The sequence below is a fragment of the Crocodylus siamensis genome, chromosome 4 (assembly GCF_052110815.1).
Source record: "Crocodylus siamensis isolate JL-2025a chromosome 4, ASM5211081v1, whole genome shotgun sequence".
NCBI classification, from domain to species: Eukaryota; Metazoa; Chordata; order Crocodylia; family Crocodylidae; genus Crocodylus; species Crocodylus siamensis.
In genome coordinates this window covers 35,550,407-35,563,572 of record NC_143398.1, presented here as the reverse complement: position 1 = coordinate 35,563,572, position 13,166 = coordinate 35,550,407, and the positions used below count along the sequence as shown (strand labels likewise).

Here is a 13,166-nt window from a genome sequence, read left to right as displayed (position 1 = left end):
GAGCGGCCATCGTGAGTCCGGGCAGCCAGTAGTCTCGGAAGTGGCCTCGCTCCTGGGGGCCTTCCACACCCGCCACCGGCGCGGTGCCCTTACCCAAGATGGGTGCCCGACGGCTCTTGCGTCACGTGGTGGCCTCGGCGCTCTGCCCTTCCGTGCACCACGTGACCCCCGCGGGGCGCTGTGCGAGGAGGCCACGTGGGCGTCGGGCTGGTGAGTGCGGGCGGAGGCGGGTCGGGGGGTGGGGGTAGTGCCTCCACCGCGCGCCCAGTTCCGCTCCCTGCTCCTGCCTGTCCAGCGGGGGGTGCGGGGGAGGCACCCTGCAGACTAACTCGGCACGGCGGGTCCCAGCCTATCCAGGCGGCTCCCTGCGCCTGTGCTGAGGTGCCCACCTGTTGTGTCCCGGATGGCCGGGTTCACACCGCGTGACGCACGCGTTTGTTGCGAAGAAAGCCCCTGGTGTGGGGATGGTGCAAGGGTGCGTGGAGGGGCTGCAGCCCTGGGTCTGAGACCCCGGGAAATGTCAGCTCTCCACTTCTCTGGCCCTGACGACAAAAAAGCATCCGAGCAAGCGGTGGGGTGGTAGGAGTTCGGCAGGGCACCGCGGCTTTGACACCCTGAGGTCCCATTGGAAACCTCATGCATTGTGTTGGCACACCCAGCGGGGCAAATGCTGCAAGGTACCCTGCCGCACGCCTGCAAGGAGCACGAGGTGCACCCCAAGGTGTTGCAGAACCCCCGGTTGAGAATCCCTGCCGCTAAACATTGGAGTTCCCCGCCACCCCCAGCAGGTTCTTCACAGCCTGGCTGAATAAATACCAGGAAGGCTGTAAGCATGGTTTTCCTTGAAGTGACATCCTTGTCTCTGTCAAGCGCCCATTAAAGGAAAATAGCCATTAGTTCTAACACTTTCTAGTAAACATCTCCTGAAAGGTCAGGTCCATGAAAAGATGCAGAAATATAAAGTGGAGACAGCATTAATATTTCTCAGAGACGAGCAAGAATATTTCCCAGTATTTTGAGAACAAGCCACAAGGATCGACTGAAGAAATATTAATGTGTTTTCTCCTCAGATTCTCAACCCAGCATTATAACCATATTTCAGATGTTAAAGGCTCCAAAGATTGCGTAGTAGTCCATTTAAGAGAGTACGGTTTCAAACTAATAAGCAGGAACAGCTATCCTGAGTGCACTTACATTACAGAGTGAGACTGGGACTGAAAGATGCTACTCACTTAAGCCAGGGTTAGTCAACCCATGGCATGCGTGCCACAAGTGGCATGGACAGTATATTGGGGAGGGAGTAGGGAGCATAGCAGCAGGTAGGCCAGGGAGCAAAAAGTAGAGCAGCAGATGGGGCAATGGACAGGGATTGCAGAGTGCAGGGCTTAAGTTATGGTATGTCTGCCAAAAAGGTTGGCCCTCACTTATTTAAGGGGGTCACACCTTTAACCAATATGGAAATACTGAGAGTTTGTTGGAATGTAAATAGTAGGCCGGTTTTTAATTTAGGCAAAACCATTTATTTCCAATTGCATTTTTTAGATATGGATGAACTATTTTGATGAAATTCTCCAAAAAAAAAGAAAGAAAAATCATTCTGAGATAAACGCCTAATATAGAACAAAGATTTAAAATTTAGGAAGGAAACTCGAGCTCCTGAAAAAGAGTCTTCTAATTGGAAACAGACAACCTTAATGATAACTACTCTGTCTATAATTTCCCAGGCTTCTCACCTTCATTATAATACTCTATATAAATAGAGTAAATCTTTACTTTCTTGATTTAAAAAAAAAAAGGTCTAATTGGAAGTATTTTGCCCTGTTACAGCAAACTTTTTATAGTGTCTAATTGACTGTCTTGCTAAATTCAACTTGAATTTTGTCAGCATCAGGTTCTTATAAACAAAGTTACCTTTAGAATTGTTAAGAGTTGTCTGGATACTTTGAAAGCTATGTTCTGTCCTTTCTCTAGAGGTGGTCCAATACATTAGTCTGATATTAGATCGGCACCAATATAAAGAAAATTGACTATCATGGAAATTGGCTTTTTTGTCTGATGCGGCCAGTAATGTGACGAGTAAATGCCCTGTGGATGCACGCAGCCACAGCATGCACGGGGCCAGGGGTGCGGCTCTGCAGCTTGGAGAGCTGCATCCAGCTGGTAAGTCTGTTGTGGTGGAAGGGGAAGGGAAAGGAGGGGGCATAGCAGGAAGCAGATCAAGGCCCCTGTGGTGAGGGAGGGAGGGAGTGGGACTGGGGCAGGCGCTGCCCAGCCAGGGCGGGGTGCGGCAGGGCGCAGGACGGAGCTGGGGCTCATCCGGGGGGCATGCGGAGGAGGAGGCAGCTCCTGCCACTGTGTGTACCCTGGGAGGGTATGGGGGTGTGTGCCCCCTGGATCTGCGGGCTGGGGCCAGGGCAGCACCAGGGTCTTCCCAGCCTGTTCTCGGGGTGGGCGGTGGTGGCACTGGGAGGGAGCTGCGGGGGGAGGGAGCTGCAGCCACCCCAAAATTTGCCATAACCCACCTCAAACTGCTTCCCAGCACTGCCACTGCCCGCCCTGAGTGCAACCCGATGCAGCCCCTACCAGGAAGAACCCAGTGCAGCCTCTGGCCCCAGCCCGCAGCGGCAGCCTACCCTGCTTCACCCCACGCATAAATCCAGGGGGCACATGCCCTCCCAGGGTACATGTAGCAGTGGGAGCTGTCCCCTGCACCTCCCAGATGAACCACAGTTCCATCCCAGGCCCCACCCTCGCTGGCTGGACAGCACCTACCCCAGCCCCAGCCCAACTCCCTCCTTCACTGCAAGGGCCTCAGTCTGCCCCCCACCATGTCCTTTCCCTTCCCTTCCCCCTCCCCTTTCACCACAACAGATGTACCAGCCAGACACTTTTCTACAAACTGCCAAGCTGTGTATTGGTAAATCAGATCAGTATCGGCCGTTTTACCTCCTTAAAAATTGGCAATTGGTATTGGCCCAAAAAATCTTTATTGGTACACCCCTGCTTTTCTACAGTATTTCTTTTCCTTTAGGGGATTTCAGTATATACACTGTATACTGATTATCATTCAGTGTAAGTTTGCTCTCATGTTTGTTTCCTCCAGTTGTATTGACTCTCATCCATCCTACTTCAGCTACAACGTACAACAGCCTTGTGAGGTAAACAGTATACAGTGTGTGGCTGCTATGATTTAAATTTTTAAAAAGTCTCTGACCTTTATTATATATAGAGTTATTTCAGGAAGACCACAGGAATAAGCTAAACAATCTTGTGGTCATGTCAGAATATAGTTGTGGCTTGTTTTAGGTCTTAAATATTCCTGGTGTTGGGAAGCTAGGGCTCCTAATTTGGAGAAACTTGATCCACTGAGACTGCTGCTTTATGTGCTTTAGATGAAGTATAGAATGTAACTGAGCATTCTTGATAAAATCTGATCTGACATAGAGACTTATTCATGCTTTATAGTTCTGTCAGGAAAAAGGGATATTGTTTGCCACAAAAATTAAAATGCCTTTTCTCTCCAATGGAAGCAGGAGTTTTGACAAAATTGATTAATACAGAGATTTAATTGCTTCAAGCATTTCCTTTAAATCCTACTGTTGGCCAACCAAGACATCTCTTCCAGTGCTCTGGAGGCTTAGTTTTGTCACCCCCTATAAAAAAAGTTCTACCTGGCACTTTTCAAGAAATTCGTCTCTCTTCTTAGCATGTTGTATTTATTTAGACTCTTAACATTGTAGGCCAAGCCAAATAGCATAAGACCTACCACAGAGTTCTTTACCTCAGATCCTAAGTCTTCAACAACCTTAAACAGCAGCAATTGTGAGAACAAGAAAGAAACAAAAGAGTATGATGTAAAAGAAAGTCTTCCTTCCAGCTATTTGGGCTGAAATCCTTACATCAAGGCCAGAGTACTTATTGAAGGTGCGGGAATCATACTGCTTAGCTTTGAGAGTGAGGAACACAAAGCTCATTCTTTATGAAGATCTAGATACACCTATCTATCAAAGATAGTTTGGCCCAGAGAATCAGTTGTTTAGAGCTCCTAGTAGATGGACCTCTAAACATGCAAGTCAAAACACAGAACCAAACATTTCCTACTTGTCTCACCTATATTGTGCCGAAATTGCCCAAGTTAGCCCAAATTCTAATTTGGGTTAACTTGCCAATTTTGTGTAGTTGAGAACATTGTGATTTTTAAAACAAAACATCATCTTCTATTTAATTAAATAGTGTAAGTTATCAAGCTGAGCAATTTAAACTAAATCAACAGGAGGTGAGGCTTCTAGTGAACACAAGAGAGTCTTCTGACCATAAAAAAAGCATTCCATTATTACTTTACATTGTACAAGTCCAGATGAAACGTTGTGTACTCCACAGTCATACAGTAATAGGGTTCAATATTACCAGTCATCAGCAAACCAGACAAATTAAAAGCTCAGCTTTTTCTTTTAGTCTCTCATAGTCCTCTCCTTATGGTCTTTCTTCCCACCTTTTTCAGATTTTTTAAGAGCGGGGAAGGGGTGAAGATGCTCTCAAGATCATTAGAGTATTTCAGGTCTAGAGAGAACAGATTTCAAAGCTGTTGGATCCTTACACAATGGCAAAAGTGGATTCTCATTCATGTTCTTGGTGGCACAGTAGCACGAGAAGAGGGTACTCTGTTTGGCAGGGCCTAAACTAGTACTTCATGCAGAAAGGAATAAGAAGATCAGTGGCCAATTGAGCAAACAATTTTTACCTGTTGAATTTGTGTTTTTTCAAATCAACTACTTAAATGATTAATGAGATTATTCAGATGACCCAAATAGAAAATGATCTTATTTGTACAAAAACTATTAAAATAGTACAAAATTGGAAGAAAGAAATGGAAAGATACCAGGTAAAAGCTTTCTTACCGTACCTTCCCTTTACTTTCCTTGTGGTATCAGAGTGCACAGTACCAGGTAATTACTTCTATTATAAGTCTGTTCCCAACATGTTAAGACCCATGGAACATGTTACATTTATGGTGCAATTGTACCATAAGTAGAAGGTACTACACATTCAGCTAATTTATGGCACTGTAAAGTGGCAAACCAGCCCCAAAGTTATTCCACAAAAATTGCGGACTATCTTTGTGGCTCATTTTCAGGTTGCCATAAATTTAATGTGTAGCACTGCCATCCTGATCTGACAGTCAGCTGATTGTCAGCATTGGCATGGGGACAGGATTGCCATTAAGTTAGGGACAGCTCCAGTTCTGATGGCAGAAATCAGCTGCTGGGAGAGTAGGTTGCAAGGTTCCCTGGTTGGGAAAGCCAAGCAGCTCTGGCTTCTGGGACCCTGGCAGCCTTTTCTGTCTTGTCCTGTAGCCCCAACTTAAAAATGGTAGGTTGTGGGAGGCTGACCTGAACCTGTGCTTTTTAGATGTTCCAAGGCATGGGGATCCTGGTACAGTAGAACGGTTTATCGTTCCTAAGGTCCCTGTGCTATGGGACATCTGAAGATCATGCATACAGCTGGGTTGTCCTAGGGCTGGCTGAAAATCAGCTGATTCTCAGAACTAGCCCAGACAGGTCCAGGTCTTGAACCAACCTGGGATAATCAGGGCTGGGTCCAGCATTCAGTTAACTGCCCTGGCTCCAAAAGCCCTGAGTCTACAACTGGGCTCCACACAAGACTGCTAGGTCTGGGTCCAACATTCAACGTCCAGCAGCCCAGGGTCTCAAAGTCCCACTTGGGACCTTTGGGGCCAGTCAGACAAGCATCTGATTGTTGAACCTGGCCCTGATAGCCCTGGGTTTGGAGCCTGCGGGAGGCTGTGGGCAGCCCTGGATCTAGGACAGAGCTGTCCCCAGTTCGTTCTTCAGGATTGGGGTGAGGACAGCACAGCAGTAGTGCATTTGGGATTGGAGGAATTTTATGCCCCATCCCAAACTTCATGCCTTCTGTCATGCATGTCTGAAATATTTGGGATAAGGCATAACATTCTTCCAGGCCCAATCATGCCGTTGTTTGAAGTTCTGTCTGGGGCCTAAGTGTCTAACTTGGTGTAATCTGTGGAAATAGAATGGAACATACACAAGGTTTTTTAGTCCCAGGATGTCAGAGAACCATCAGAAATCAATTTTTCAGTGGTCTTTAGAAATGTCAGTTTAGATGTAACACTCTGGGAATCTCTGCATCGGGACTATTAATTCCCTTAATTTATTTCTTTCCCTTACGTTAAATACCTGCATGTTTTACACTAGCTAAGTTAAAAAACTTAGTAGTAGTTTGGTCCTTTTTGCAAGTCTCAGAGGATTTTAGGAAAATAGGCCTGCTCAGAAGTCTAAAATAAAGTATCAGAATTCACTGAAAATGATTACTATACTTAACTAAATTATAGCATGCAGTTATATGTAATTTTAGTATCTTTAATGTGTGTAAACAATTGGTATGTTGGCCCTTAGACTTTGTAAATGAAGGCCAACACTTTAAATGGCAGGTAATCAGTAGAAATCAGGGAACATCAGTTGAATATGCTCATTTAAAATATTTCACTAGTCTAGTGTATTTGGAAGTGTGATTGATTGACTGATCATTGTTTAGGGAAGTGGTTCTTAACTTTTTTAGACTTGAGGTACCCCTCATTGGATTCCAGTAACTCCTCAGCTCTTAACATTCAGCTCTTTTTTTGACTGTGGAAATATAGTAGAGCAATTCTTTTGAATTGCTAATAATTGCAAAGAACTCAGAATCCCCACAACAGGTCAGAATGTTTTTGATGCATGGACCTCTATTTGAAATCTCTAGGTTTTTGTGAATCATGTGTAAGTGTTCGCATATCTAACAGTGCTAGTTCTGAGCAGCACCCCATGACACCCTTAAAAGGATGTTTTGGCATCCCAGGATGCCACAACCCCCTGGTTGAGAATCACTGGTTTACAGTACACATCAGGGTGGGCAAAATATGGCCTGCAGGCTAGATCTGGCCCACCAACAGTTTCAATATGATGGGCATGTGCATGGCTGCCAACTCATTGGATCTGGCCTGTGGGCAGTCAGAGGCTCCAGCCATTGCATGGCGCCAGACAGACAGGACTGCTTCTGCCCATCAGGCAGGGCTTCTGCTGCAGTGAGTGGATGGCAGCATCAGCTATGGACGCCACTGGTAGGTTCAGGAGCCTGGACGCCATGCTGGGCGGGCAGCAACATCTCTCCATCTCTCTCTTTGTGTCTCTGCCTCTCCTTTCCTTATTTCCTCCCCCTCCCTCTAGAACCTAGTTGAAACTGGTTCACTAGAAGTCACAATGCTCAGCTGTGTACCCAGACAGGAGCTTCAGCCACACTGAGGAGCTTCAGAATCCATTGTGACACTGCCAGCAGGTTCTGATGCTGCTGCCAGCCAGGTGCTGCAGAAGCTCCTACTTGGGTCCACAGCTGAGGGCCAGGGCTCATAGTGAACTATAACTTCGGCCTGGTTCTGGAGGGAGGGAGAGGGAAGGAAAGAGAAGAGAGAGAGACAGAGGGAAAGAGCAAGACACAGAGTTGGATGTGCCCCTTGACAGCATCCCAGAGCTCATTAAGTGGCCCTCCAGCCCAAATAATTGCCCACCCCAGTATACATCGTCAGCAATGTATTTTCCTTTGAATTCCAGCAGAGTTAGTTTCTCCTTTTCCATTTATATGCGTTTTGTCATTATGTTAATATGATTTCTATTCTTTTCCTTTTTTCCCCCCCTAACTTTGATCTCTGGCAATAATAGAATAGATGTGGAAGTCAAATTCATCATGGCTCAGAAGAGGAGCTCAGGTGGGCAGCCGTTCCTGCTGATGATGATCATTGCTGTGGCCTTTGCACATTTAACTGTGTGCCCATTTACAAAAGTGGAGGAAAGCTTTAATCTGCAAGCAATCCATGACATTGTGTACCACAGACTGGACTTGGATAAGGTGAATAGGAAAAGAGGACTTTAATTCTTAGGGACTGTTTTAGATAGCCAGCCCTCTTACTTGTATAGAACAAATGCAACATGAAGCCTGGGGGCATTATTTGTCTAGTTTTCATTCACTTTTCCGTTTTCAGATGTTATTTCTGGCTTGTCCATCTTACAACTTTTTGCTTTTCTTTGCAGTATGATCACCATGAATTTCCTGGAGTTGTCCCAAGAACGTTCCTTGGACCAATTTTTATTGCTGCACTTTCCAGCCCAGCTATATATGTACTGTCTATGTTGCAAATGTCCAAGTTTTACTCCCAGTTGATAGGTATGAAAACTTTAAATAAACTCTGAAAGGAGCTCCTTTGCTGCTCTATGCTGTACAGCTGTACATTTGTATTGTTTTAAATGAGTGCTCTAGAATATATTACCTTTTTTAACAAGTGATCTGGCAAGATTGAAGTTGCTCAACATGATGTCATTCATGCATCTTTTTAAACCAGCTAACACAACAAGGTTTGTTAAAGAAACAAAGGTGCAACAGTGAAAAAGGAATTAAGAAAATACTTTATCATATTATTCTGATCACCTTATATTTTACTTCGGTATAGCGGCATCTACCACATATAACATCATACACAGAAATCAACCTCTCCGATAACTGCAAACAAACGGGTGGACTGTATTGGATAAACTATGAATGGGGGTTCTTACTTTGTGAGTTTAAGTCTAATCTTTAGTATTATATTTTAAACAATTTGCCTGCTTCTTCAAAGTTTCACTACCCCACTTCTTAAAAATGATGCTACTTAAAATATTCTTTGTGTATACACCACTGTGATTTACCTTTATTTTGTCATTGGTAGGTCAGTCAGTAAGGAATCTGGTGTTACTTTTTATTTATTTTTCATGTTTATTCTCCCAAAGTTAGAGCAAGCTTGGGGCTTACTGTGATTTATGCACTATGGAAGTTACAGAAAGAAGTTAGAAAGCAGTTTGGATCAACTGCATCAACCATCTTCTGTCTTGTAACTGTTACTCAGTTTCATCTGATGTTTTACTGCACTAGAACTCTTCCCAATGTGTTTGCACTTCCTCTTGGTAAGTTTTTTGACAGAAGATATTGTTTGTATACTGAATTGTGTCCTAAGTTTGCTGATAGCTAATACTTGTGGACAAATAAAATAAGTGCGGCCATCCACAGACATACTGTGTGGCTGGTGGTCTGAAAAAATTAAGGAAAAAATATTTTTCAGTATTTGTTTAAAAAGATTTTGTTAATCCAGAATTCTGTTTAATATGAGCATATGTGGGTTTTACCAGAAGATTTTCATTAAGTAATGGTCTGACAGTATTTACTTGATTTGTAAAATGTGGAGCCATTGCAGTCTCTGATCTTATATAGATCAAGAATCTATAGGAGGGACAAAGCTAGTCTATGCAGGGAACCAATTCAGGAGTTTGGAGTGAACTCCCACAGTAACTAAAGATCAGCACAAACCTCATCGCTATCTACTCCCAGGATAGGGATACTTACTTCAGCCTAATGTAAACACATAACAGTGTGCCTATTTAAAAATTATAAAATCCCCCAGACCAAACCCAACCTTGCACAGAGTTCTCTCCCAGGAGAGATGATGAGAGAAAGAATCAGCCATGTGGTAGTACTGTAATGGTTGACTGGAAGCTACTATAGTGATGAGGATAGTATCAGAATCTACAGAAATAAACAAAAAACTCAAGAGTTGAATTGCCAAGTTTATATTGCAGAGTAATAACCTTTGCAAAGCGCTGACATCTACATATATGAAATATTGTTCTGCCATTACACTTTCATACAAGCCATTTCTGTCACTGCCACATTGTGGTTTTGTGGTGATGTCTGATCATCAGTGCAATCTATATTAAGAATTAAGAGACGTCCCACACTATGAAAAGGTTTGTGAACCCTCTGATCTGTAGAAATGTAGTTGTTCAACTAAACATGCAGACAAATTCACATTCCCTTGTTCTTAAGAGGCATAAAATGTATTTTTAGGTGTGTACAGGTGGGTGCTATTAGCATGAATACAAACTACAGAAATTAGGAATAGCGAACACACTGGTTGGCACTGAATAAATAATAATAGCAATCATCATCTTTATTAGGAAAGCTTTGCATCGTGTGCATTTAGTCTTATAGATTATTTAGTCTACCCTTTTTGTAATTGTTCCTTTCCCAGTTAGCTGCTATGACAAGCTATAGAATGTTTTTAAGAAAATCCTATTCTGTGTTCCTTTTTTCGGGCTTCAGCAGGAGGTCTGCTGGATTAGAAAAGTACGCATAAGGGTTAGAAATGGAGAATGAAGAAGCTACCTGAATTAGAATTTTAAAAAGCCAGTACAGGTGGTCCTTGGATTTACAACACAATTGGTTCCTGAAAACCATGTCTTAAGTCGAAACATAACTCAGATCTGATTTTCCCATGGGAAACAATGTTGTAAATGGGGGATTGTTCCTGAACCAAGGCCCGATAGCTTGTTTTCACCAAAAATAACCCAGAATTTTGTACTCAGTCAATTATGGATGAGTAATATAATGTATTTATTTTGTAAATAGGAATCACATTGATTTGGAAGCACTTTTTGAGGTGATTTTGCTGGAGTTTTTGAAGGGCTCTTGGTTGGACTTTTTGAAGGGTCCTTGGCTAGAGTCTTCTCAGAAGTCTTGGCTGAAGGTTTCCTGGAGTCTTGTCTGCTTTCTTAAAGAAAGTCTGAGGAGGTTTGGACAGATGTTCTCCAGGGAGATGGACGACACAGCGAACTTGTTCGCTGGTGTGGCGTCGCATCGGATCAAGTGTCGTAAAGCTGAAATTGACATCAGAAAGTCAAAACAGGGTGTCAATTTAGAAACGTTGTAAGTGCGAAATGTTGTAACTTAAAATGTAAGTCGAGGACTGCCTATATACCAGATGTTGTGTATTTGTCTGTTTTCTACAGTTCTGCTGGCACTTATGTTTTGGATACAACAAAAACATGGGCTCTTCATCTGGTTCTCAGCATTGGCAATTATTGTCTTCAGATCAGAGCTCTGTATATTCTTAGGCCTCATGCTTCTGGTGACATTATTAACTAAAAGACTCTCTATTTTGAAGATGCTTTCCCATGCTATCCTAGCTGGAATGTTTTGGTTGGGTAAGTGTTTATTTTTATATAGAATTTAATAGATAGATTTTAAAAATTATTTTCCTGAAGACTAGTTTGATTTAAACTATAGCTGCGGTAAATTTTCCCTTAATTAAAAGTGGTGCTTGAGAATAAATTCCCTGTATTTTCATAATCAGAGGTTAATTTTAAGGCAAAAATAGTTATGCTTTCTAGTTGCAGAAATATTATTTAGCAGAGATCTTATAACAGTATTCAGTCTCCTGTAGAAGCAGCCAGGTGTTTCAGTGTAAAAAGGTTTTCCTCAAGTGCTCTGCCAGAGGAAGGTCTGCATGCCTGTACAGGGTTTGGCGGTCATTGCAACATATGTATTAAGACCCATGGGAAAGGTGCAGTGAGTTGAGTATTTCTTCTAAAATAAGGAATTAACAGTTCCTTATAGTGAAATGGATATGCAAGGGGCTGGAGAGATAGGACCATTGGATCATATATTGCCTTATTGTTTTGATTTTTTACTATATTAGTTTATTATGCATCTCAAGTCATTTATAGAACAGAGAGGCATTTGTATTTATATCCTTACAAATATTTTGAGTCTTTTCAAAAGGGGGACATTTCAGAAAACTGGCAGCTGGTATGTTCTCACTATTTCATGTGAAAACCCACTACTCCAACTTTAATGCTCCTTCATCCAGGGTTAAAGTTGGAATGAAGCATTCTCAACTTGTTCACACATAGAAGGTGCCCACACCCTCTGAGTCTTCTCCTATCAGCTCATTGTCTTTACCAGGAGAATGAAAAGGAAAGGAAGAGGAAGGAAAGTAGGTTAGAAATGGACATCATCAAATTAAATGGATCAGCTATGCCAAGATGTCTTAATTGGCACAGCTGACCCACTTCATTGGGTGAAACACACGTTGCCTCTTTTCCTGCCCATTGATTTTATGGGACAACTGCTCATATGTTCCTCACTTCTAGAGATGTGCCTCTGGCCATCTGTGGGGTTTCTGAAGATTGCCAGGGGCACATCTCTGCAAATGGGGAACCACAACTTTCCCTGCTTCCAGATATGGGTCCTGGAGATCCAAGGGGTGTATCTGTAGAAGTGGAGAAAGCTGGGACACTCCAGTAGGGTTCTGCCAATCAGTTGATTTGTGGTTTCCACCCTGGGACCACACCAGAGTGATGAACTTGCTTTGGTGTGATCCCAGGGCTGACACCACCAACTGCTGTGTTCCCAGGGCTAGGCTTGCCAATTAGCTTATTAGCCACCCCAGCCCTGTGACTGCACTGGAGTGTGCTGGCTTTTTTTACTTCCAGATATGCACCCCCAGGAAGTGGAAGTGGTATTAGCTCCTTTGTTACTGGTGCTAACACCAGCCCTGGCAGCTGTAGCAAGAAGCCCCTAGGGCCAGATGACACACTTCTGTGGGCCAGATCTAGCCTGGGGGTTATATGTTTGTCATCCATATTATAATGTGTTTGTCTGTTCACATCGTTAGATTAATGTGCACGTTGACTTGGATGTTTTGTATTAAACAACACTTTAGTCATGTATATTTCTTTAATTTTTTTAGGACTAACGATTGCTGTGGACTCTGTTTTCTGGGGACAACTTCTGTGGCCTGAAGGGAAAGTGCTTTGGTATAATACAATTTTAAACAAAAGTTCCAGTTGGGGAGTATCCTTTCACATCCATATAGGAAAATTAAGACATAGTGTCAGTCAAGACAAATTTATTCATGGGACTTGACTATGGCATGTTGGAATGTTTGGCTTAAGTGATAACATTCTGTTGAAATTTACTAGGTGAGGCTTAATTCCAGCTTGTGTGTCTCTGCTGACATAGTCTTTGTGCCCACCCTACTTTAGTGAATTCAGTAATCACAGGATCAAGCCTTTTCTGCATCCTCTTCACATGTTCCTCAAACTTTTGGTGCTTTATATGGCCCTCTTTGTTGTGTGTTCTTCTCCATTTCCTGTTGTTCTGGCCTTGGGCTACATCTGCTTTGGCAAAATATGGAATCCATAATTTCCCATCAGTGCAGTGGTGGTAGCAAAGATGAAACTGTAGTCTGAGTAACAGGTTCTATTAAATGACCTGGTGACAAAAGAACA

At 43.1% G+C, this 13,166-nt stretch overlaps 1 protein-coding gene across 6 annotated transcripts in view; it reads left to right on the top strand.

Moving 5' to 3' along the window:
* The first annotated feature begins 11 nt into the window (after positions 1-11).
* ALG12 (ALG12 alpha-1,6-mannosyltransferase) overlaps positions 12-13,166 on the top strand; it is a 28,382-nt gene continuing 15,227 nt past the window's right edge. For 3 of the 6 annotated variants that reach the window (XM_090042117.1, XM_090042118.1, XM_090042119.1), the window contains exons 1-6: positions 12-210; positions 7,731-7,917; positions 8,100-8,232; positions 8,832-9,005; positions 10,884-11,078; positions 12,626-12,729. In XM_090042117.1, coding sequence (XP_089898243.1) covers positions 7,756-7,917; positions 8,100-8,232; positions 8,832-9,005; positions 10,884-11,078; positions 12,626-12,729 — 768 coding nt within the window. In that variant the 5' untranslated portion in view covers positions 12-210; positions 7,731-7,755. Of the gene's footprint in view, positions 211-2,051; positions 2,161-7,730; positions 7,918-8,099; positions 8,233-8,831; positions 9,006-10,883; positions 11,079-12,625; positions 12,730-13,166 lie in introns of those variants that run through there. The other 3 variants (XM_090042120.1, XM_090042114.1, XM_090042116.1) reach the window with 3 other exon arrangements.